At 47.0% G+C, this 24,883-nt stretch overlaps 1 protein-coding gene across 5 annotated transcripts in view; it reads right to left on the minus strand.

The window, feature by feature from the left end:
- Nucleotides 1-24,883, minus strand: part of DLG3 (discs large MAGUK scaffold protein 3) — a 78,835-nt gene that overhangs the window by 38,754 nt on the left and 15,198 nt on the right. For 3 of the 5 annotated variants that reach the window (XM_048514153.1, XM_048514154.1, XM_048514152.1), the window contains exons 5-7: nt 2,897-2,950; nt 1,937-1,987; nt 83-207 (exon numbers count right to left, since the gene is read on the minus strand). In XM_048514153.1, the coding sequence (XP_048370110.1) occupies nt 83-207; nt 1,937-1,987; nt 2,897-2,950 (230 nt within the window). Of the gene's footprint in view, nt 1-82; nt 208-1,936; nt 1,988-2,896; nt 2,951-18,851; nt 19,539-24,883 lie in introns of those variants that run through there. The other 2 variants (XM_048514156.1, XM_048514155.1) reach the window with 2 other exon arrangements.

Here is a 24,883-nt window from a genome sequence, read left to right on the forward strand (position 1 = left end):
TCCTGCCTTTTTTCTCCATAGACATCTAGTATCTTTGCCTGGTTCCCTGGGCTCAGGACTTATGCTATGCCTTGCCACTCACCCCAACCGCCCATCCATGGCTGCTGCTCCACCTGGGATAATTTTGGTAATGAAAATGCCAGGATCATCAGGGATGTGTGGGTTATCGATGCCCCCAGCAATGCTAAATCCGAGGCCAGAGTTACCCTGGAAAGAGATGGATATGCAAAAGCTTATTATGCAGGACCAGACACAACAAAAGTCAAAATTTTGTTACAATAAAGGAACTATCTGTGTAAAGCTAGAGCCTCATTGAATCAATAATCGGGGCAGAAAAGGCTTTTTGACAAAGTTCCTCACCAGAGACTGTTGAGAAAACTCAGCAATGAAGGAATAAGAGGGGAAGTCCTCCTATAGATTAAAAACTGGTTGAGGAACAGGAAACAAAGGGTGGGTATAAATGGGAAGTTCTCACAATGGAGAGATGTAGGGAGTGGTGTCCCCCAAGGATCTGTTTTGGGACCAGTGCTCTTTAACTTATTCATAAATGACCTGGAAGTAGGGGTGGGTAGCGTGGTGGCCAAGTTTGCAGATGATACCAAATTATGTAGGGTAAAGGTGAGAACCGCCAAAGTTGATTGTGAAGAGTCTCCAAGCGAACCTTGATAAATTTAGGTGGAAAGCGGCTAAGAAATGGTAAAATGCAGTTCAATGTAGCAAAATGTAAAGTGATGCACATAGGGGCAAAAAATCCAAACTTCACATTGGCTGATGCTACAAGGGTCACGTGCTATCAGTTCCAGACCGGTGAAAGTGGGATTTGGGCATCTTGAAGTTGATAGCTCCATGGGAAAGTCAACTCAATGCATGGCAGCTGTGAAAAAAGGCAAAACTCTATGCTGAGGATAATTACCAGAAAGGAGTTGATAATAAAACTAAGCAAGGATTGTCATGCTCCTTATATAAAGCCGTGGGTGTGACGCGCACTTGGAGTATTGTAGTTCTAGTCTTCTGGTCACCAAGCATCTCTAAAAGCTGATTATTGAAGAGAGATAGAAAAAGTGCAGAGAAGGCAATGAGGATGATTGAAGTTGATTTGAGCACCTTCCTTAAGGAGGAGAGGCTAAGCAGCGCTTGGGGCTCTTTAGTTTTTTTTAGTCGGAGAGTGAGACGCCTGAGGGGGGATACGGGATTGAAGTTATAAAATTATGCATGGGGTAGAGGTATGTTGACAGAGAGGAAATTTTTCTCTCTTTCTCACAATATCTTTGAAGAACCAGGGAGCATTCATTGAAAATGCTGGGGGGAAGAATTAGGACTAATAAAAGGAAACACTTCTTCACGCAACGTGTGATTTGATGTTTGGAATATGCTGCCACAGGAGGTGGTGATGGCCACTAACCTGGATAGCTTTAAAAAGGGCTTGGACAGATTTATGGAGGAGAAGTCGATTTATGGCTCACCTCAATTCCTTTGGATCCTCCTTTGATCTCCAGATTTCGCAAATGCCTTAGCAGTGACCAGGGTGCTCTCAGGAAAGCGCTTAAGCAGCAGCAGAAGGCCATTGCTTTCACATCCTGCACGTGAGCTCCCAAAGGCACCTGGTGGGCCACTGCGAATAGCAGAGTGCTGGACTAGATGGACTCTGGTCTGATCCAGCAGGCTAGTTCTTATGTTCTTATGTTCTTAAGGCTGGATCTCCCAGCATGCTCTGGAAAGCACAGCCCCAGAAGATATCCTTGCTGCAACGATCAGGACCACAAGTTCCAGCCTCAAAAATCCCCATAATGAGCATGTGTAAATCTGTCTATGCATTTGGGAAATCCCTTTCTGTATATCCTTTGAATACATCAATGCAGAATGTTCATACCTATGTGCCAGAATGGTAAACATTTCTGCTTTCCAACAAAAGGACCTCCCAGATCACTTAACTCACCCTTTCCAAGACAATTTCCTCGTATTTGAACATCCCGTCACTGCCATTCACCTGGGGAGGCAGAAAGATGTGTTAGATAAACCAACAAATGCATAGTCTTAATTCCTCTTGTAGATCCTAGATTAGTCACCACATTTCACAATTTGTGGGACAATCAAAATGCATAGTTTCACAGATATTCCCCTGCTCCCATCCCAGGATTTACAGATCAAAGTGCTCCCACTAGACAAGTTTGAATTTTTGGCTCACAGTGGACCAGGTGCCCCTGAGTTGAGCGGGGAGGTCTGAAGCACTTTTCATCAGTTTTGGCAAACAGCGAACAATGGCATGTGCCATCCTTAAAGGACCTTGATTGCGGTTACTAGACAACAGCTAAAGTCATATCTATTCTGAATACATTCCATCTTCCCCACTCACTGCCTATTCAGCTTCAAAAGAAAAAAAAGTCCTTTATGTTAACCCCATTTGCATCTTTAGTTTGTTCTCCTTCCTAAATCAGTGACTGGAGGACCAGAATGTAAGAAGGAAATGGAGACCTGTAGGGCCAGCAGCCATAGCATGTAAAATATACTTATTCAGGGCAGTGGCATGCAAAGAATCCTGGAGAGGGATTAGCCTAACTCTGCTATCTCTGTTAACCTCTGGTGCTGATGGCAAGTGGAACAGAACTACCCACACCTGGGGGAGTTTAATCACACCCCCTTAAACAGTCTACCTGCAGATTTTGAACAGGCTCCAAATCTGCTCTAAGGAAGATATGGCAAGACACCCCACCCTACACATATACACACCACTAAAACTTTGTTTTCTCTATCTGCTATTTCATACCGCTATGACTGCAGTTCCAAAATGATTACTGTAGGATTGGGTGCAGGGAAGGGAGAGCTCCTGTCATTTGCAGCTCTGCGGAGGAAAGTAGGGACTCCTGTGGACAATGCTTATAGGGGAAGGAGTACTTACGGACAGACTTGGCTCCAGCGCGTCTGTGTTCACAATGATGGGTGAAGGGCTAGCCTGAAAAAAAGAGAAACCAGTGTCTTTCAATCATCCATCCAGTGTCTGTCTGTCTGTCTGTCTCAGTATCTAAAGCTCTTCCACTGTCCCTCCCTCCTTCCTTCTCCCCACCCACTCATAAAGCCAAAAATGGCACATCCCCTACCTTGCACACATATTGCTAGTAAACACTCAAATTTCCCCAGCTCATCTTTTGCACAAAATTGGAGAGAACTACAGGGATTCCAACCTGCTTTTCTGTATGGACCCCACTTCCAAAAGCTGGCTATATATAGGATGCAAAGAGATGCTTTACACCACATCAGACCAAAATCTGGCTAGCCCAGTAAAGTCTACTCTCGTTAGCTTCTTGATCAAGAGCAGATATTCATCTCAGACCATTTTTAAAAACCTGTCAGTGCCAAGATTTGGATCAGAGACCCTGCACATGCAAACCACGCATCCTTCCACAGAGCTACAGCTAAGACAGAAAGCCTCCTGGGGAGAATATTCTGTTATTTATTTCTGAATTTCTATCCTACCCAAATTTCTACAATTGTCCCCAATTCTACAATTACCTCCAAAGCAGTTTGCAACAAAATCCATTCAAAACATAATTTAAAAATGATTAAACATGTTAATATAACAAGAAGTATCTACAGCAGCTCTAGAAAGCACAATATGGTTCTCGAGGGCAGATGGATCAAAAAATGTGAAGAAATGCAAGGGCTTTGTTCCTGGAAGCCAGTGTGAGGTCAGTGTCTGCATGACCCTTGGATCAAATCCCCACTCTGCCATGAAACTAGTAAAGTGATGTTGGGCCGGTCACATATTCTCACCCTAAATGAGGAGAGACTAAACTGAAATTGAAATCTGTTAAAATGGAGGTTGGTGCTTGTCGGTAAGTCATCTATCCTTTAGAGAAACTGATGTGATGCAACTTTCTTTGATAGAATTAGTTAAGAATTTGGGATATCTGTTAGACTCTGCTTTGCTAGTGAATGAATACAAGCAGGAAACCTGAAGAACTTGCAGGGAGCATCTCATTTTCCTCTTCCCTGAAATAACTCATAGCTTCTTTCCTTTTCCTGTTTCCTTCTCTCCCCCACTCTCACCAGCCAACCTACCTTTGTCCGCCACTGAGTTTCCGCTTCCCCTCCTTCTCTCTCCCTGGGAAAACTGTGTGCTTCTGGCCACCAGCCTGGGCTAGGCCAGTTGCATGATGGGAAACCCTCAAGGGCTTGTGGGGAGTTCCTCCATTTCCCCATATTCCCTTCTCCAAACCAGTTCTTGCTTTCCTTCTGGCAGCCCCCATTTCCTCACTTTACCCTGCTTCCTTTTCCCACACCAACCAAACTTTCATCCGCACCCCATTTTTATATTAACTATTTATTTAATATATACCTCAACTTTCTTCACAATAGAGACCCAACATAGCTTACATCATTCTCATGTCCTCCATTTTATCCTCACAACAACCCTGTAGGAGGTGATTAGTCCAAGGTCACCCAGTGAGTTAAGACTGCAGATTCAAACATGGGTCTCCTATATTCTAGCCTGAAATTCTAACCACTACACTACATTGGCTTTTGTGGGGTGGCTGCTGTTGAACAGTAGCAAACAGCTGGGTCTGAGTGAGTAATGGAAGTCACAAGATAACAAGCTGCCCAGTGACTAGTGCGCTTGGTCCCGAATAATGCTTTTATAAAGACCAAAACAAACCTGGGAAAGGTCCTGCTGCCGCCTCCTGCCTTTTACTGACAGAAACCATGGCTTGAAGGCTGGCAATGCTGTTGTGGTTTTTCTAGCTATAGCTGCTGATAACATTCATCACTACAGGTGCTGCTTCTATTATTTTGGGGAGTTTTAACCCTCCAATAGACTTTTCATTTAGATTTCAGATTTTTCTGCAAACCTGGGTGGGATTTTTTCAGGTTTGAGGAAAAATGTCTTGCTGTGTATGGTGCCAGTCTCTCCATTTAAGCATCTACAGATTTGGCCATGCTGAGAATTAGATATACTGATGATGATGAAATATGTACTTTTTCAGCTGCAAATTGGCTGAAACTTTCCCATACTAGGAGAAAAACTGACCAAGCTGCTCTGTTGTGCATTACAAAAACATCTGGATTCAACTATTCTAATGCAGTGTACATAGGGTTGCCCTGGAAGACTACTTGAAAACTTCCAACTGACACAAAATGCAGCAGCTCATTTGTTATCCAAGGTTGGCTACCACGGGCCTATTAGTCCCATTCTGCAATCTTGCAAAATTACCAGCTTCTTCCTAGGTCCAAGATGCAAGTGCTTATTCTTAAACCTTTAACAACCTGGTACCCACATACATGGGCCCCTGCTGTGATGATATAAACCAATATGACAACTCTACTCTGCACAGCAGAATCTCCTTTTTAGTCCCACTACAAAGCAAGGTGAAATCAGCTGCTCACTGCAGGCATTTTCAGTCACTGCCTGTATCTTATGAAATAACTTTGTGAATGGGAAGAGGAAGATGCCTGCCATATTGTTGATCCTGACAGGATGCTAGACTGAATTGTTCAAGAAGGCATTTGGGGCTACAAAGAGGATTGTACTGGGGATCTGTTGTGGTACAATTGTTTCTATCAGTCTTTTGTTGTCCTGTATTTTGTGGTCTGTCTGATGATATTGCTGGATGCTGTTAGGGTTTTTATTGCTATTTTAAATAATTTTGGACTATTTATTTACCTGCACTGAACCCCAGTTTTCTGGAAGAAAAGTGGGATTTAGGTTTTTTAATTAAATAACCTACTTTGCAGGGTTGTTGTGAGGATCAAAATGAGGAAGGGATAAATATACATTACCTTGGAAAAAAGGTGGGATAAAAACATACTACATAGATTTTCATGGCTCACCTGAAACCACATGCAGCCACGTGCTCTAGCCCTAGGCTACTCTCTCTTTCTCCCCCTCCCCAAAAGGCAGTAAGCTGCCACAGTTTCCTGTTCCATTTATGAAAGGATCCTTCCACATCTTTGATAGCAAGAAAGCCCATGAAGTACACAGAGTGTAGCACCATTAAAAATGCTTGCGGAGAAACACCAGACTCATGTGTCCCTGCCCCAGACAGAGGGGCAGACACAGACAGAGGAAGGCGAGCAGAGCAAAGAAAACTAGAATGACAAAGCTCATCTTCTCTTGGTATCAACAGTAGCCAGAGTAACAAATTAAGACTGGGGAGACTCACATTTAAATGACTGGGTGCAATCTGGGGGGGGGGGGATTTTGCTTCATTAGAGAAGCTTGGCTCCTATCCTACATATCCTTGGGAGTTTTAGTTCCCATTCACATGACCCTTACCCCAACACAGGGCTATTGCTCCCGCTCCACCTGTTTCTGGGAGATGTCCAGTGCCACAACCTGAAAGAAACCACAGGGCAAAGGGAAACTGTGGCTATATTCAGAGAAGGGGGAAGGGTGCAGCCTCAAGGCGTGAACAGCAGTCACAGGAAGGTGGGAGGGTGATCAAACCTGTGAAGAAAGCAGCAAAAGTGGTTGCAAGAAGGAACATCTCTCATCTCTGGATAGCAGAGGCCTGCTGATTAATGCTGCCCTGCCCTGGATTCTATCAGCAGCTGGAAGAGACTGCCTCACAGGAACAGGTTGGTCCCTGAGGAACAAGCCATGTGCTAAATGGGCTTGTCAAATTCCTTCCCATCCAGGCCACTGCCTCCCATTCTTGTTGCTCATTCATTCTCTGCAAGAGTAGCTTGGGGCTGCACTCAGGACCCTGTGGAGTTTACCATCAGGGCCTGGTTTCCAGGTGGCTGAGCAGATTGTCCAAAGTACGGCCACAAAGGAAGTGCCCTGGGAGGAGCTTCCACAAGGACTCTTGCTAAAAAAGCTTCAAGGGTAATTTGCTGTCAGGGGTAGACACAGATTGGATCAGAGGCTCAGGAACTGTGGGTCAGCAGGAAGAAGGAAAACAGAACCATGAAGGGACAGAGCAATGCAAGATAGGGATAGAAAGAACAGCTTTGCACTTACCTGTGTAATAGTGGTTCATCGAGTAGACTTCTGGGCACTGCACATGGGCAGGCCTGCCTTCGGAGAACAGAAAACTTATTTCTGTTCTGTCGCTTTAAAAGTGCTTGCTCCCCCTTCCTTCATTCAGGTGAGAACTTACCCACCTAAACGCAGAATGTTAAAAGGGAGGGGGTGGAGTGAATCCCTCAGTTCTCCTATTGCTGTCACAGCTACAAATTTGATACAGAGAGTTGCAGTGGTTAAATCGCAGCCCATGGCAAGGTGGGGTGGGAGGGCACGTGTGCCTGCACAGAAGTCCACTCGATGAACCACCATTACACAGGTAACTGAAATGCTGTTTTTCATCTCTACGGAGTTTCTGTGCAGTCCCACATTGGGAGAATAGCAAGCTTCTTCACCTCGGTGGAGGGTGTGAGGCTGTCATTTAAACATAGCCTGCAGGACTGACCACTGCTTCTCTCTCATATGGCGAAGTGCCTTATGAAGTTAGAGGTGATCATACGTGGATCATACATGGCAAATGTCATCTATGGCCACGTTGGATGCCTAGTCAGTGGAAGTGGCTTGAGCCCAGGTGGAGTGCACACAAACCACTAATGGGCAGTCCACACCAGCAGCATCGTAGGCCTTGATTATGTCCTTTGACAAAGTCTGCATTGTCACCTTGCAACTCTTGTGTCTGCCTGTGAAGCAAAGGGGCTTTCATTTCTGCAGAACAGCTTTGTGTGGTTGATGTAGAACAGCAGAGCTCTCCTCGTGTCCAGTATGCAAAGGGATTGCTCAGGATTAGGGCATAACCCCGGCAGCATGATGTCTTGGCCCAAGTGGAACGGTATGACTTGTGGGGATGCTCTAAGCTGGGGCAAAGGACCACCTTATCACTAAGGAATGTGGTGAATGGGGGTTCCAGTGCAGAGACCTAAAATTGCTTATTTAGGTCTGCCACTCACCACGTGCCTTGGGCATGGTGGGGCCCATAATGGGCTCCCCAACTGGTTAGAGGTGGGTCTGTGCTGATGTACAAGTGAAAATGGTCCACCACAAAAGCCACCCCTTGCAGCAGATTCTCCGCGTGCTGCCACCTCCGTAGGGATCTAACCACAGATCTGGCGATTGAGAGCCATTTAGCGGGTCTATCCCTGAGGGGGTTGTGGCTGCAAACGAAGCAATTTTGGGTTGTCTGCATAAACATGGACACCATGAGGCCCAGCAATGGCTGAATGGATCAAGTGGTTTGGAACCTGTTTGTCTGGAACTCTGTACCAAAGACTCTAAGGCAGCTGCCTTAGTAGGGGAAAGGTGTGACTTCACTATATGCGAGTCTAGAGATGGCCCAATAAAGTCCACATGCTGAGATGAGATAAGTGTGGACTTTTCGTAGTTTATTATCAGACTTAGGATCTCCAGGGTAGCAATGATGAGATTGATTTGCTGTGTGTGAGAGCCTCCTTTGATTGAGATGCGAGAAATCAGTCATTGAGATAGGGGAAGACAGCACACCCCCTATCTGCAAGAAATGCCACAGCTAGGGCCATGCATTTTGTAAATGTCCTCGAGGCCATAGTAAGGCCACATGGGAGGACAGTGTATTCAAAGGATCAGCTCCGGCATCAAAACCTGAGATACCAGCAGCTATTCTTGTTGATAGTGATATGAAAGAAGACATCTTTTAGGTCAATAATAGCAAACCATGCTGAGGGACAGCAGTGGGATGATATCCAATAGGGAGAGCATGCAGAACCTACGCATCCTAAGGTGCTTGATCCAGAATGGGTTATTTTCCAACCCCTTTTTTATCAATGAGAAAGGAGTGGGAGAATGGGCTTTTCCCCCTTTTCCAACAGGGATTGGACCTCCTCCAACTGTAACAGTGGTGGCCCAGCAGAGGAAAATTCTGATCGCGTGTAGCCAGGCAATGAGACAAACTCCAAATAGTAACCAACTTTTATTATTTGGAGGACCCAGGAATCTGAAGTGGCTGCTTCCCAAATGAACATAGAATCATAGAGTTGGAAGAGACTACAAGGGCCATCAAGTCCAATCCCCTGCCATGCAGGAACACACAATCAAAGCACTCCCTGACACATGATAATCTAGCCTTTGTTTAAAAACCTCCAACATAAACTGGGAGAGCCTGTCAACAAACACGTGACCAGATAGTCATGCAGTCTGGTTTTTTTTCCCTTGGATGGAATTGGGGGACCAGTTAAGACTTTTCCCCCTTCTAATGTGGATTGAATTGTTTACTGCAATGAAAGAGTGGTAATTGGGGCAACTCTGACTCGTTAAGCGGATGTCCAGTGACTCCCTGAAGTAAAATATCTGACTGATGAGATCTAATTTTCTTCCCCCCCCCTCCCCCCTCTGTATCCTATAGAGTCCCTCCAGCCTCTTATGTAAGGATTGTCCAGTTGCTGGTCTGCGGAAGTTAGCTTTGCCCAAGTCCTGGAAGTGTTTTGTTAGGGGCAATGCTATGGGAGCCTTGTCGAAGGTGAACATGACGTCCTTGACGGGATCATTGGACTCTTGCGAAGCTTGTTGGTAGTTAAGCTAGATGCTTGGAGAAAATGCGGAGGTGAGGAGGTGGATTCCTCCAGGGTGTCCTCTGGATTCAGAGCCAATTACGAAGATGCATCATCAGATTCACCCCTAAGAAAATTATCTAGGTCAAACCTAGAGGTAGATCTTCTCCGATAGGAATAAAACCTGTGACAGTCTCAGTTCTGAGAGGCTTGATCCCGAGAGACCAAAGAGGGTGCAACTGAGTCTATGAATGATGGGGGGGAGGGGACTTGAGCAGTATGCTTCAAGAACAACAGTTTAGGTTCCAAAGATGTGCGGTGACTGCTGAACTAGAGTGCCTTGGGATTTGATCAGTCCTGACAACTGCCTCTTGGGGAAGCAATGTGACGAAACTTTGGGGATGGTTTCCATGACCAGCATGGAGGTCTTTCTGACAACTGCCAGCCCCAGATCCGGGTAGCAATGGTAGCCTTTTGGAATTGAACATGTGTATCTCAAGGAGCCTCCCAACACTGACAAAGTAGCAGAATTACAACAACAAGTACTCAATACCTCCCAATAGCACCAACAATGCAGATGCTGGAGATATGGTAAGTATCTTAACGGCAGAGGAAGTTGCAGTCAAAGCTTGCCTGCATGGAGTGGCCTAGGTAGAGCTGGATGCTCCAGTACCAGTTGTAGAGACTCATCCCTTGGCAGAGGAGGAGGAATAACTATGACATCGTCATCTGACAGCTGAATATTGTCTCTTAAGTGCCCCAACTGGGCTTCTGCCATATTAGGCTAGTCAATGGCACCAAAGTGCAACAGACCAAGGAGACCAAGGAGTCACTCTAGAAGAAGATCTGCTGTGAAAGAAAAACTGAGGGATGTACTCTGCCCCCTCCCTTTTAACATGCTACGTTTAGGGGGAACAAAGGGTGGGGGAGTGAGTGCTCTTCAAGCGACAGAACAGAAATAAGCTTCCTGTTCTCTGAAGGCAAGCAAGCACTTGCACAGTCCCAAATGTGGGACTGCTCAGAAGCTCCACAAAGATGAACTTCATGGTCACTCAGTGGTAGTGGTTAAAGTGCTGGATTGGGACTGTAGAGTTCCAAGTTTAAATCCCCACTTGGCCACAAACACACCAGGTTACCTAGGTCAGTCATTGTCTCTTAAGTTTAACCTACCTCCCAGAAATGATGTGAAGATCAAATGAAATAGAGAACACACATGCTGCTCTGAGGCACTTTAGAAGAAGGGTCAGGACATTGTTTTCTGGGTTTTTTGGTATCAGAAGTCAAGAATCAGATTTGCCCTTGGCTGGTGCCTCAGATTTTGATGCTGGCAGCTAATAAAATAAGGGGCAGGCAAGTTGTTAGGCTTAAGGTACACAGGGAGAGAGACTGCAGGTAAGTAATTTGGTGGCACAGAGGAAGGACCTAGTGACCTCTCTCAGAGGATAGCAGCTCTACTAAACAGTAGCACCAAAATGATCTTCTGGTGCTTATTTCCCAGGCCAAGATTATGTGCTTGGGGTCATCTCAGCTACATCTCAGTAAAATTTCTTTCACAGAACAGTGCCCCCCCTCCCCCGTGGCACATGGAATCTGTCTGACCCATAGGATTCCCTGTGCAAGTCTGGCAGTACTTAACAAAAACTGAAATATGTTTGCAGTCAGAAAGTTGTATCATGGGACATAAACCAATAGAGGTGAGGAATACGTCAAACCTAAGATGATGACGACTCTGCTAGAACACCAAAAGGCAGAACTTGTCAGCAAAATACCTATATTGGCTGCTATTAGCCACAATACAAAAAGAACTGAAGTTTCCCACTCAGGGCCTCACACTTTAGGAGAACAAAAGTGCATCTAAAAAAATCAACAACACTTGGTTTATCTGAAACACACCTACATTGCTGTAGATCCCTCAGAAATCAATGGGATTTTTAAAATGAGTTTATATGAATAGAGATAGGTTGCTAGCTTGAAAATAACAATCAATATATCACTGTCAAAGTGGGAAAACCTAACTGGAATTCAACAAGAGTCTGCATCAGGGTGAACATTTTTCTTAATGAGCTGGACATACAAATCTTGATCTCATCTGCAAAAATGAAACAAACGTCCATGTAGAGGCTGAATATTTTGAAACTTGACAACTTTGACAGCTACTATGCCAGACTACACAGGGAAGCCACTGAAATCCACAAACACCGGAACAATTTCAGCAAAAAGTAAGAGAGTCTGAAAATGAACAAAACCTGCCTACCAGTACTAAAAAACACCAATACTAAAACTCAGAGACATTCAAATGCACTGTAAATGAGCTCCACCCAGACACATGCAAATGCACCTCAGCTCCCTCCCCACGAGGTGGGCAAAATATACAACTTATTACACAATCACTCCACACTGTGCCACAGAGAGAAACATTTTACCATGACATACCTCCAAAGATGCCACCATAGATGCAGGTGAAACATTAGGAGCAAAAACTTCCAGACTATGGCCACACAGTCCCTAAAACCCACAATAGCCCATATTTCGGAAGACTTTGATAAACTGGAACTCTGAAACAAAACTCAGCCATGGTTTCCTGTTCTCACTGACATACAACATTCTAGGGCGGTGGTGGCGAACCTTTGGCACTCCAGATGTTATGGACTACAATTCCCATCATCCCCTGCCAATTGGCCATGCTGGCAGGGGCTGATGGAAATTGTAGTCCATAACATCTGGAGTGTTAAAGCTTTGCCACCACTATTCTAGGGCCATGGTGGCGAACCTTTGGCACTCCAGATGCTATGGACTACAATTCCCATCAGCCCCTGCCAGCATGGCCAATTGGGAATTGTAGTCCATAACATCTGGGCTGATAGGAATTATAGTCAATAACATCTGGAGTGCCAAAGGTTCGCCACCACTGTTCTAGGGTCTACAAAGAGTCTAGAATTCACTTTGCTCCCAGCCATATGACTTGCATTTCACAAAACAGAATTTAATCAATCAGAATAAATTTTGTGTTAAAGAAGAAACTAAATGTACTCTAATAAACAAAATGTATGTCATTAAGACAATGTTCCAACCACTTTTGAGAAATACCTAGAAAGAACAGTCATAAGTAGAAATGTTTATTTATTTATACCACATTTTTCTCTCCAATAAGACCCAAAACAGATTCCATTACTATTCCCTCCTCCATTTTATCCAAACTATAACCCTGAGAAGTAGGTACAATTACCCAACTAACTTCTATTGCCGAGAGGAGATTCAAAACTGGGGCTCCCTTTTTCTAAACCAACATCCCAATCACTACGCCATGTGTGGCACAGCTGAAATTTTTTCCAAGTTATTTCCATGAATAATGTAAGTAAATCGAGGGATACAATATACCTCTGTGGAGCACAGATTAGACTCCAGGCTGTGGCTTTTAAACAAAGATTCCGAAGAAGGTAACAGGGCTGGAAAAACATAGCTGCCAAAAAGAATGAAGGAACTGACCACATGCATCTGAGGAAACTGCATAAGGCCAACTCTCATCATATCCAGCATCACCCTAAAGGAGAGTCCTGAATAAAGAACAAGAAGCTGGTGTTCATGATCCAGAGCAGAGAGGCTGGATAACCAGAAGCTCTCCATGGATTTCCTGGAACATTCCTTTTCTATTATTTTTACTGAAAAAGGACCCATTTGATGACTATGGAAGGACAATGGCAGGAAAGCAGGGGGAGAGAATTCTTTTCTTCAGCAATCAGGCCATATGAGGGTGTGACAAGATTTCCCCTGGCCAAATACCAACAACTTCTATTGTAAATTAACAATAATAATAACTACTGTCATTAAAATGTTTCCCTTAGGTAGACCATCAACCAGCAAAAATGAAAAGAGAAGTGAAGGATTAAACACAACTCTGCTCTCCCGCCTCCCAACATAAAAGGCCCACCAACTGGTCAGCAGAACCCCTGTACAACTATTTACAGCAACAAGAGTCAAGAAGAAGAGGAGTTTGGATTTATATCCCACCTTTCTCTCCTGTAAGGAGACTCAAGGTGGCTCACAAGCTCCTTTCCCTTCCTCTCCTGAGGTAGGTGGGGCTGAGAGAGTTCTGAAGAACTGTGTCTAGCCCTAAGGCCACCCAGCAGGAATGTAGGATGCGGAAACACATCTGGTTCACCAGATAAGCTTCTGCCACTCAGGTGGAGGAGTGGGGAATCAAACCTGGTTCTCCAAATTAGATTCCCCCTCTCTACACCACGCTGGCTCAAGCCAAAGTAATGGTGAGAAGAATGTAAGAGCAGTTCAGCTAAGTTCTTCTATCCAACCTGCTCATATAGTGTATGGGGAGAGATCCTGTGGGGACCGACAGATAAAGGTCTGGATTGGAACCTGTGGAATTGAGCTCACAACCTCAGGCTGTATTCTTTGCTTAACAGCTTGTCTCAGATCTCTCTCTACCTTTTCTTTCTCAGAAACTTTATGAGGATAAACCTTTTTTAAAAAAAAATCTTGCTACCAAGCACATTAAAAGTACTAATAGAATTTTTAATTTTAAAAAGTGCCCAACTCTGGCTCAAATTCTGTGGTTGTATTTTTATCAGGTGTCAACAAGGCCCACCAAAGAGGGTATAGTCTTGCCTCTAACATCACAAAACCACACACATGTGGCAGAAAGAGACATGTTTAAGGTGGGCTTCTGGTGATTTCTCCATAAGCAAGACACTGACCAACTGCCAGCCAGACTGAGCATCAGGACTACAATCAAGCCCTAAAATATGGCTGAGTAGCTACAATCAGGACTTAAAATATGGCACGGTAGAAGTCCGTTTGTGTCTCTCAGCCAGGTGTAGCAGAGGGAGAGCTCTGGCAAGATGTAGTACAGCTGACCTTTAGCACTAAGGAAGTAGAACTGGGGATAGTCTAGACAGCACAATGTAAGGTGAGAGTGAAGGGGATGGGGGGGGCAGGCAGCTGACAGAAGACCCTCTAGAACAGTCAATGGCCTGAGGGAAGCTGGAATAGCACAAGGAAGGGGCAGGGGAAGAGAGAATAATAAATCCTTATGCAAAAAATAATAATATGCTCAGTCCAGGTCCATTTCTAATTATCTACGTGACAGAGACATGGAGAAAAGGAGGATCCAGAGCAGAGGTCTACAGCTGGGGGTTCTGACACCGTCCTTAAGCCCAGTGTTGAGTGGCCTGAAAAATCTTCACTGTTGCCCCACTGAAACAGTTGAAGAAGAGCTGCTGGTCGGAAGCTGCCTGGGGTCAGTACAAATCAACTTGGATATGGTCGGCACCCCTGCCTGGCTCAGGAGGTCGGAGCATCATAAAGACAGCTGGATAGTCAGCCATGCTGCCCTTCGGCCTGTCATCTTGGCTGCTGCAGAGCCACGTCCCACGCCCAAGGAGGAAGACATTTCCCCAATCAGGACCTGGCTTTCACACATGCCAGCCAGGAATCACAGCCCACCCACCGCACCCTCCCAAGTGCCACCACCTCCAGACTGCTGCTTTCTTCACTCCACCACCCCCTCTCCCCTCCCTATGCCGAGAGCTACCTCCTCCGCCTCCACCTTCCAGTGCCAGGATGCAACTCAATTTCTCCCCTGAATAGAACAGCAAGTAGCCATAGCAACCTCACCCTGCCAACCTCCCCACCTCCAGCTTCTCTGTCCCCATGCTATCGAACACGGTTCCCTCTCATCCCCACGGTAACCCTCCACAAGCAACGAGCCCACCACTAGCAGCCCACCCTAGCTCCAGGTCAGCAGCCGCCTGCTTGCTGCCCACCTGCTTCCCTCCCCACTGATCTTGGTCTTATCCCAAGAAATCCCCCTTTCTGCTCGTCCCCTTCCCCTCCTGCCTGTGTCTCTGATGTCACATTTCTTCCGTTGCCACCCACTCCTTTCGCCTCAAGGCACCTCAGAGGCCAGTCACTGTCAGGAGTCCTGAGACACCCCACCAGGCCTCCTCTGCCTCAAGTTTCAGGGCTCCCCTTTGCTCTCTCATATACTCTCCCTCGCAAGACCTTTGAAAGTGGAGCACCAGGTAGAGAAGGCAAGAAGATGCTCCCTCCTTCAACAGCAAACATCACAGATTCACACACCGCTGACACAATGCACGAACTAGCTTTCTTAAGCACTAACCACCTCCCCAATTCAGTGTTACAGCATGATTCCTGTCCCACAGACTGGGATTTCTAAAACTTGCCAACTGGCTACCAGCTGGCCAATTCCATTTTTAAATCTCCATAGCATGGTTTCAGCGGAAGGCAACTGACAGTGAATATAAGAACACAAGACGTTCTTGCTGGATCAGACAAACAGTTCAACTAGTCCAGCATGATTTCACACAGCAGCCAACCGGTTGCTCTGGAGGGCCAAACAAACAGGGCAGAAAAGCCAAGAGCATCAAGCAAGAATTTCCACATGCCTTCAACAAAGACCCTTCTCCGCCCCATCTCCTTGAAAAAGCACTAAAGTCAGATGTTCTTTTAAAAAAGCCAACTAGTGCATTTTTCCTGCCCCTCCTCCACATAGTTCACAGTGGCAGAAATGATGCTCACTTTTTCCATTTTATCATCTCAACAATACTGTCAGATAGACTAGCCTGATTCTATGACTCTACAGTGTCAATGTCATGTAGATTCTAGGCTCTGATCTCCTGGCACAAGGTGGGATTCAGGAAAGAGTCCTGTACTGCTGGAGGGGCTGAGAAGCAGAGGAAACAATATCTACCTCCGCTGGTGCGACCCCACCACAGAGTGCTTTTCCAAGCAGGAATTTGCAGCTCAAGCCCTAAGTCCTTGTGGGCCAAACTAGACTGACTGCCTTTTGAGCAACACAGGCCACTCCTGGCCTTTTCTGGTTATCACTCTGCCCAATGAACTGGACAACATTAGCACATGTCTGGTGTGGTGCACCATTCCAATCACCACACTCAGGGCTGCAATATGGGACCAGCCCCAGGGCTCAGGTCAGGGCCGCACGCAACTGCGCACACCCATCCCTCTGCCCCTTCCTTCTGAAACAGCCAGTCCTCCCTGCCAACCATCTCCACACACCCCAGGTCGGCCTGGCGATAGCTGGGGAATGGAATCTTGAGCGTTCCCTAGCAACTGCATCCCAGACCAAATAGGGCCTGAAGCTAACATGGCAGCTGCTCCTTGAGAGACCAGGGCCTGAAACAAGCTTTCCCTTTTCATTGGTATCAACTTCTATAATGTATTCTGCTTGCAGATAACCTGATATTAAACCTTGTTGCAGAAATCCACCAAGGATAAATTCCTCCCAGTGCTGCTCTAGTACAGGGAGGAGATTCTCCCGACCTGGCTGAAACTCTGGCGAAGCAGCCATGCTATGATCCAGAGCATATGGGGGCCAGGTAGTGAGGCATGATTGCGGCTGCCTCGCTTTTTCTGAGCCTTCCACCTCCGTTTGTCTCATCTGTTTGCTCAACTGCCTCAGCCCCATAGCAGAACATGCAATGGGAAAGGAAGGCCAAGAAGGTGGTGAGGAGGGACAGAAGGGTGACCAGGAGAGGGTGAGGAGGAAAACGGAGGAGGCAGCAGAAGCAGTGAGGCAAGGGGCCTGGCACATGCTCTGCACTGTGCACTAGGGACCCTGTGGGGGCTGGAGCTCTGTGTCAAAGCGCACAGCGTGCAAGGGCAGTCAGATCACAGCCTGGAAATGTCCCTCCACCGAGCAAGTGTACGCATGTGGAGAAAGGGGGCCGCAAGAGGCAAAGCTCCATCTTCCCCTGTTGCTTAATAGGGATCACCCCCCCCCCGCCCACCCTTCTGACACAGGCAATGCCAGCAACTGCCCCCAGGCTCTGCTCCCCACCGCCTGTCAGCTTCACGCAGGTGAAGGAGAGGGATCCTTGGCCCCGACTCCTTCTTTCCCTGTCCAAGGCAGAGCCGGCTGTAAAACCTTCTTGCTTGTGCTCTTGCTGTGCCTGCTCTGCCTACACGCCAGTGAGCAATTCTGCCTGCTCTGATCCAGCACATGCTCACACTTGCGCACACACATTCACATGCCCAATTCTGCATGTAGAACCTTGCCTCTCTCTCTCTCTCTCTCTCTCTCTCTCTCTCTCTCTCTCTCTCTCTCTCTCTCTCTCTCACACACACACACACACACACACACACACACACACACAGGGTTTCTGTGGCCCTTCTCTTGCTTCTGGGACACAGCTCAGTCTCTTCCCTTTAAAACAGCAAAAGCCCTCTTCGCCCTGCTCGGATGCAATTCCAGCTCTGTGAAGAGACAATGATGGCTCTCTCTCTCGCTACTGCTCTCTCCTCTTTTCCCCCTTCTTCCACGGCTGCCTCATCAGACCAAGCTGCTATATTAAACAGCAAAATCAAGAGGAGCTGTTCTCTACTCTCCCCCACCCCCAATTTTGTTACTGCCATCTTGAGAGAGATGTTTGGACAGCCTGACATCTGTCTGACAGCAGTGTGTGTGTGTGTGGGGGGGGAATAGAATCAAGCAGCCCCCATAGTGGGCCCTTCTGGCACCTTGAGCTGACGAGGGCTACAGGAAAAGGACAAGAGGGCGGAAACGAAAAGCCAGGATTCTAAACCAACAGAGAGATTCAAGAGCCACACTGAGGAGGAGGAGGAGGAGGAGGAGGACTGGGCTTCACAATCTTGGGTGGAAAGCAACCAAGACCTGGCTGGCACTGCCCAAGAGGGTCAGGGGTACATCTGCCTGGCCCATCTGCTTGCCTGTTGTGGTGCTTCTAGGCTGGTGATGAGAGGCACAAAGCCAGCCTCAAGTGGGAGGTGGCAGCCAAGAACGTGGCAGGCTCAGGCAAGGTGGAAGGACCCAGCCTCCATTTTACTGTCTTAAATGCAGGCTCCATCCATTTTCTCAGCTGGCTGAGAAGGGCTCAGCAGAGGAAGATCCTCTCTGTTTCAGCAAATGGACTGAGAAGGGAGGGCCGCCAGGCCCACCAAGATGATGGAAGACGGTGCCAGAAAAGGGGGCAGAAAACCCAGTGGGATTATATAATAACTCAAGGAACAGGGGTGAGGAGAGGGCTAGGATACCTTGCCTTTTCAACAGCTGCCATCCGGATGCCATGCTAGGCACCTTGCTAAGAGGGTATGGGGACAATACCTGGCCCATGCAGACATTTCCCAGCGACTGCCAAGGAAAAAGAGAATTCAGCCCACGTTTCCAACCAAACCGTTCCAGTGACACTGGAAGAAAAGCAGACCCCAGAGTCCTAACAAGCCATGGCATCCACCACTTCTGTCTAGCATGGCACCAATCCTGACTAGTGTGCTTTCCTGCCAAGCATGCCTCTTCTTCACATCAGCCTCCCTCCCCTCAAGGTATGGCAGCCCCACAGATTCTCAGAAGCAGCAGCACCCACCTGTTCATACCAGTCACGGTTTGAGCAGGTGCACTCGGGCCACCAGCCTGGGCTGTTCCCGTTCATCTTGGGGGTGCCAGTCTTGCCTTGGCTCTGTTTAGGGGGGGCAGCAGGAACGTTGTCACGAGACGTGGGGATCAGCTTGCCCTTGTTCCTGGCAGTGGGGGTGGCACCCCCTTGGGAGGGCAGCGTCTGCGAGCCGTATCCCCCGTAGCCGTACTGCTCGTGTTGCCATTCGCCATAGGTGGGGGGCTCCATCCTCCGAAGGGCCGCCATGCGTGTCACCTCATAGCATTCCGGGCATCGGCAGCAGTGGTGATGTTTGTGCATCTTCGAGCTCAGAGCCTACGCACAGCTCCGGAACAATGCGGGGGTCAACCCCCGTCCCCTGTGCAGGCGATGGTGAGCGAGAGCCCTATTATCTCCAAAGGCAAACGGTTACCGCATCGTGCTGCATCGCCCTGCCCCTCGGTCCCTGCCAAGCTGTAGCCACGGAAGAGGAGGGGGCTTACCGAAGAAGCGGTCTCCCCCCTCCTGTGGGCTGCTGCATGGATTTGCCAGTAAGGCAAATCCCTTCCCTGGTGTGCAGGCGTATGCGGGGGAGGCAAAGGAGGCTTCTTGCACCTACAGGGCCAGAGGAAGAGGATGCTGCTGCTTTCGGTCCCCGGTTGGGAAAGGGAGAAGACGAGAGCATCTCTCTCCAGCCTCCCTGTTCTCCATGCCTCAGCCAATCAGAGCACAAGGCAGCAGCACTGGAAATGTTAAGAAGGCCCTTAAAGGCACAGAGGCAGATTGGTACCCACCACACACACTGTCACACTAAGCACACCCCTATTCACACAAACATACCAAGAAAGATGCATGCGGAGAAAACACAGAAACCCCTAAGGCTGACCTGTCTCCCTCACTTTCTTGTTGAAATACCTGGGGTTAATAGTTCTGCCCATGTGAGCCTACTGTGCCCCAGAGGGCAACGGGATGTAGGAAAGGTTTGATCTGTCCCACCTGCTTATGCCCTCTGCAAGTGGCAGGGAATAGCTAAGGAATATAGGCTCTGAACCAACTCACTATTGCATGGGGTCCCCCCAGGAGAAAATAGTCTGTCCAGCCACGAAGCTTCACAATGTCAAGGAACAGTGATTCAGCTATGTGTGCTTTTAGAGGTCCAGGAGTGTCAGACAGTAGAATTAGTACTAAACCGTATAGTATACCAAGCTAGAAAGAGGCAGTAAGGTGTACTGATTAGTACTGGACTAGGATCGGAGAGATCCAAGTTCAAATCCCCACTCAGCCATATAACTTTCTGGGTGACTGTAAGCCAGTTAACTTCCCTCAGCCTTACCTGAAATGAGGGCAAAAGAATGCACACACACTCCCCCGAAATATTTTCAGGAAGGGTGGAATAAAAATGTGCCAGACAGAATTACCTAATCTGAAGGTTGTCTCAACAGCTACACACTCTGAAGTCTGTCACCCAAGCCCCAGGTGAGTGTGGGCAGGTCTTGATTACTCAAGGGTGACACAAACATTCTGCGCATGTTCAGATGCGCTCTCTTTTTCTTAACAACATTACATGTTATAAGGGGTGGGGTGAAGCTATGTCCTAGCATACCACCACTGAAATTAAGCCCTAGAGACTGCAAAATTAATGGAACAGGACTCTGATTTTAGAATGAAGGAATGTGGTCACCTGTACAAGGGTACCTGCCAGAGTGGGAGTGATTACAACTCCATGCCAAACATTTTGGTTTTAAAGCTCATAGCTTAGAAGGTTTTGAAAGGGCAGGAGAATAAATTGCGGAGGACAGGTAGGTCTATCACCAGCCATTCGTCACAACTGCCAAACAGAACTTCCATGTTCAGAAGTAGTATACCTCTGAATACCAGTGGCTTGGCAGCAAACAATATTGGGCAGCTGTTGCCTTCACGTGGATGGGTTTGCTGGAGAAATCTGGCTTGAAACAGAATAGTGGATGAGGCAAAGGCATCTTGGTCTCATCCAGTCAAATTATTCTTAAGTTTCTCAAATCAAACTGCAATTAGAACAAAACTTGAAAGGACAGACAGTTCTGGGATCAGGAGGTAAAGCCCTGCCCTATCAATATCCGAAAGAACCCCTCAATTCTTAGTCGGTCCTAGACAATTCCCTTTTGTGGTGACCCTCAACCCTCAGTTGCTTACTTATCTGCTATAGAAACTGAATCTGCTATAGATACTGAGAGGTGAGGGTGGAGATGGCTCAGTGGTAGAACATCTGCTTTGCATTCAGAAGGTCCAAGGTTCAATTCCCAGCATCTCCAGTTAAAAGGATGAGGAAGTAGATACTAGGAAAAGACTTCAACCTGAGACCTGGAAGAGTCACTGATAATGTGAATAGACTATATTGACCTTGATAGACCAATGGTCTGACTTGGTAGACGGCAGCTTGCTTGTGTGGGGCCTGGCTTGTACAACTATAGAGAGGCTGGGTGGTCACTATGTGAAATCTAATCTGATTCGGTCTTATCTGAGTGCACATTGTCAATGGAATCATTGAGTGAGCCCCCAAAAGGTCAAGTTCTGCCTACTGGAATTTCTATGCTTAGAACAGATTATGTTGCATACAACACCTTCCAGACAGCAAGGTATAGTGGTTAAGTACAGTGGATTTTAATCCGGAGAACCAGGCTTAATTCTACATTCCACATGAAGCCTGCTGGGTGACCCTAGGTCGGTTACAGTCCTCTCAGAACTCTTTCAGCCCCATCTATCTCACAAGGGGCCTGTGGTAGAGAGCGGAAGAGAATGTGATTGCAAACCGCTTTGCAAGGTAGGGAAAACCAGGGTATAAAAACCTACTCCTTCTCTTCTTTGTGCACATGCTGCCATCAGCCCTTTAATCATACACAAACACACACTTTCATGCCATCACATCCTCAACAACAACAAGTTCAACAATTAAAATCAGAACATCACGGCAAAAAAGAGACAGAGCTGGAAAAAATATTTCAAGTCTTTGTAACCAAAAAATCCCTTTGAAGTCACTGGTTCTCTACAGGGTCTGGTATTTCAGAAAGCCCTGACTCCCGGATTCAATGTTTAGGGTCCAGTGTAACCAGTCACTTGTTTTGTTTAATAATGCCAACTTCATGTATTTGTTTTGGATTTATAAGGGAGCCTATCCATATGAACAGGCTGCAGACTTTCCTCTGGCTACAAAATGGGGGGTCCCGGAGAGGATTCTTCAGCATAATAATAAGAGCCAAAGATCCAGTACACACATTCCACAGAAGCAGGGAGAGCAGTCAATATGGCAAAGGGTCTTCCTTCTGATCTGCCCATTTCCACTTTAACATCAGACGTGGGGCTTGAAAGTTATATTCAGGTCAAGATACTCAAACATATCCTGGAATTTGTGGATCATCCCAAGAAAAACACCTGCAGTCCCCCACTTTGCACTTTACAGAGGAAGTATGATTCAGTCATGGTTCTGCTTCTCCCCACCCTTTAACCCCTGCTGAATTATGTTGCTTTAGCCCGAAAAGACTTGATTGAATAATTTGTGTTCTTTATTTAAGAAAAGCGAAGGATGGGGGGGAGGGGGGAGTATGAGCTGCATCAAGTGCCAAGTAAAAGGACAACTCCCTTCTCAGAATACCACCCAGGGCCCCTAAAGGCTTTTCTGACGATTCCTCCTGTTCCCTAAATGGCTGAAAGGGAAAATCCAAACTTTGTATTAGAGAGGTTTTCTGTTCCAAAGTAGGGGCAAACATTGCAACCAAGGGGATGCTGGAAAAAAAAGGGAACCACCAAAGATGGAAGAAATGCAAAATGGAGCAACAGAAAGAAGGGATCAGCTGGGGGAGAGTGGGTTATAAGTCTAATAAACTAAACTCCACATTAATTCCCCCAAAGAGGGGCCCTTTTATTACCTTCCCGTATCCATCTATTCGGAATGTGACAGCTGTCACCAGAGGAGAAAAAAGAAGGGCAAATGGGGAGAGAAAGATTCATCTTCCTTTTCAGGAAACAAACGTTTATATGTTAAGAAGCCAGCCTGTGAATCTGGAAGCCTCCAGACTCTCTCGCTAACTAGAGCAGAAAGCAAAAGGATCTCTATGCTAACACCACCTTTTTCGGGTACTAAGGCTAGCACACACCAAAACTGGCAAAGCTTTTGCCAGCCAATGGCCAACAGATTTACTGATGTAAGTGTCAGCACGGACACATTTATAACAAACAGCTATCTCTGAGCATGCTCCAGAAGAAAGTGTGAGCCTTCAGGCTGGCATTGGTGTTCACCTACCCCTCCTACTGCCTTCTGTGCTTCAATCACTCAGCTTTGGAAATCCCACATCAGCCCGACCGACCCTGAATCCACCCCACTCCCACCCCCGTTCTGCTTTCAGGACTTGAGAATGGCAAGTGGCGATGTCAGCAATGCTTCTGGGGGAAGCAGCCAAGTCAAGAGTGAATTGGAAGGGAGGGGAGGGGAGGGGAGAAGGGAATGAGAGAATCAGGCTGTTCCTTTACCCACCCCCTGCTCAGTCCCCTTTAAGCAGGGGAAGCAATGCTGCGGATTTCTGAATGGCTGCTCCCCCCTCCTCCCTGCCTACTCACTTCCTAGCCAATCAGCTCGCTCACTGGAATTGCAGCAGCCAGCCCCATTGATGGTTCTTAAAGGCACCACAGCCCTAGAAACCATTTCGGGTTTTCTGTTGCTTACAAAAGGACAACTCTTTGCCCCTATGATCCAAGGATAGAAGGTTGCCTCTGCCCATTTTTGTATTTTCAGAGCTTCCCACCAGAATAGAACAAGCCAAGATGATTTGCCTGCTTGGACCAGAAGCTGCCTGAATCACAGCATAAAATATCCAATTTGCAGTGTAAGGAACAACACAGAGTCACAAATATGCCATGCAGATGCATTAAGGCAAAGATGTATGCGTCCAGGGCTCAAGAGAAGATTGCATTCACATTTTAGCCTTGATGAATCAACCAGTGCAGAAGCACAGAGGTGTGAATGGAAAGGAGCAACCTGAACTCACAGCTTGGAGAGATTTAGGCAGGTGTCAGAAGTCTATCCAGCCCTAGGCAGACAAGGAGGACAAGCTCCCTGGCTTTCATTGTCCCAGAAAGCTCCTGGAATGGGGGGGGGGGGTGGTGGTGTCTGCTCACAAAAAAGAAGAAGATAGCTCTCCTCTAAGCCAGGTACCACACAGGTGGATAGACAAATTTGGTGGACAGCCCCACTGCCCCTATTACTTTTATATACCATGGAAGACAGAGTTGAGCTAGAACTGACTTTTCCATCCTGAAAACTGATGATGTGTCTCTACCCTACCTCCCCCCCAATTTAATTTGCAGTTGCTTCTCTCCCCCTCCCCCTCCAAAATTAAGTCTCAGCTCACAATTGCTCAGGTCTTATCTCCCTTTTTGAGGGATTTTATCAAGGACTTTGAGGGAGGGGGTTTCCCTTCCTAGCTAAGGAAGTGAAGAGTGCATATCGAGGGATGCCACAGGGAGGCATGGGTTGAGGAGGCACTGGGCCAAGCCTTTCATCTGTACAAGTTTAATTATAACTCTGCAGCTGCAATCTCTCTGCTCCTCATGAAGAGCAGGAGGAGACAGAAAAGTGACAGAGAAAGAGACAGCGATGAAATTGAAGGGCTTGGAGGCTCTGTGCCAAAAATATTCAAACCCCCCTCTTCCTAACCCACAAGCCATCCTTCGTTATTAACAAAGGGAGCTCCTGATAAATGCAGCCCCCGCCCCTCCTATCCTGCCTTGAGTGATCTATGCCCATCTTGCCCTTCCTAATCCATTTTGCTGTATGCCATACCGGGTACATCCTGCATATCATGATGGTTGAATAAGAGAAGTCTGGACAGTAACGGCCACCATCTCAAAGCAACTGGTGATCTGGTTGCACAGAACAGCAAGAAAGAGACAGCCAGTACATAACAGAGAGGCAACAGACAACACACAGGCAATAAAATCCACAATCACACTCTTCCTGAATTAGAGCAGGCATTATTACCAGGCAGGGCCAC

Source organism: Sphaerodactylus townsendi, linkage group LG13 (genome assembly GCF_021028975.2).
Source record: "Sphaerodactylus townsendi isolate TG3544 linkage group LG13, MPM_Stown_v2.3, whole genome shotgun sequence".
Classification (NCBI taxonomy): Eukaryota; Metazoa; Chordata; class Lepidosauria; order Squamata; family Sphaerodactylidae; genus Sphaerodactylus; species Sphaerodactylus townsendi.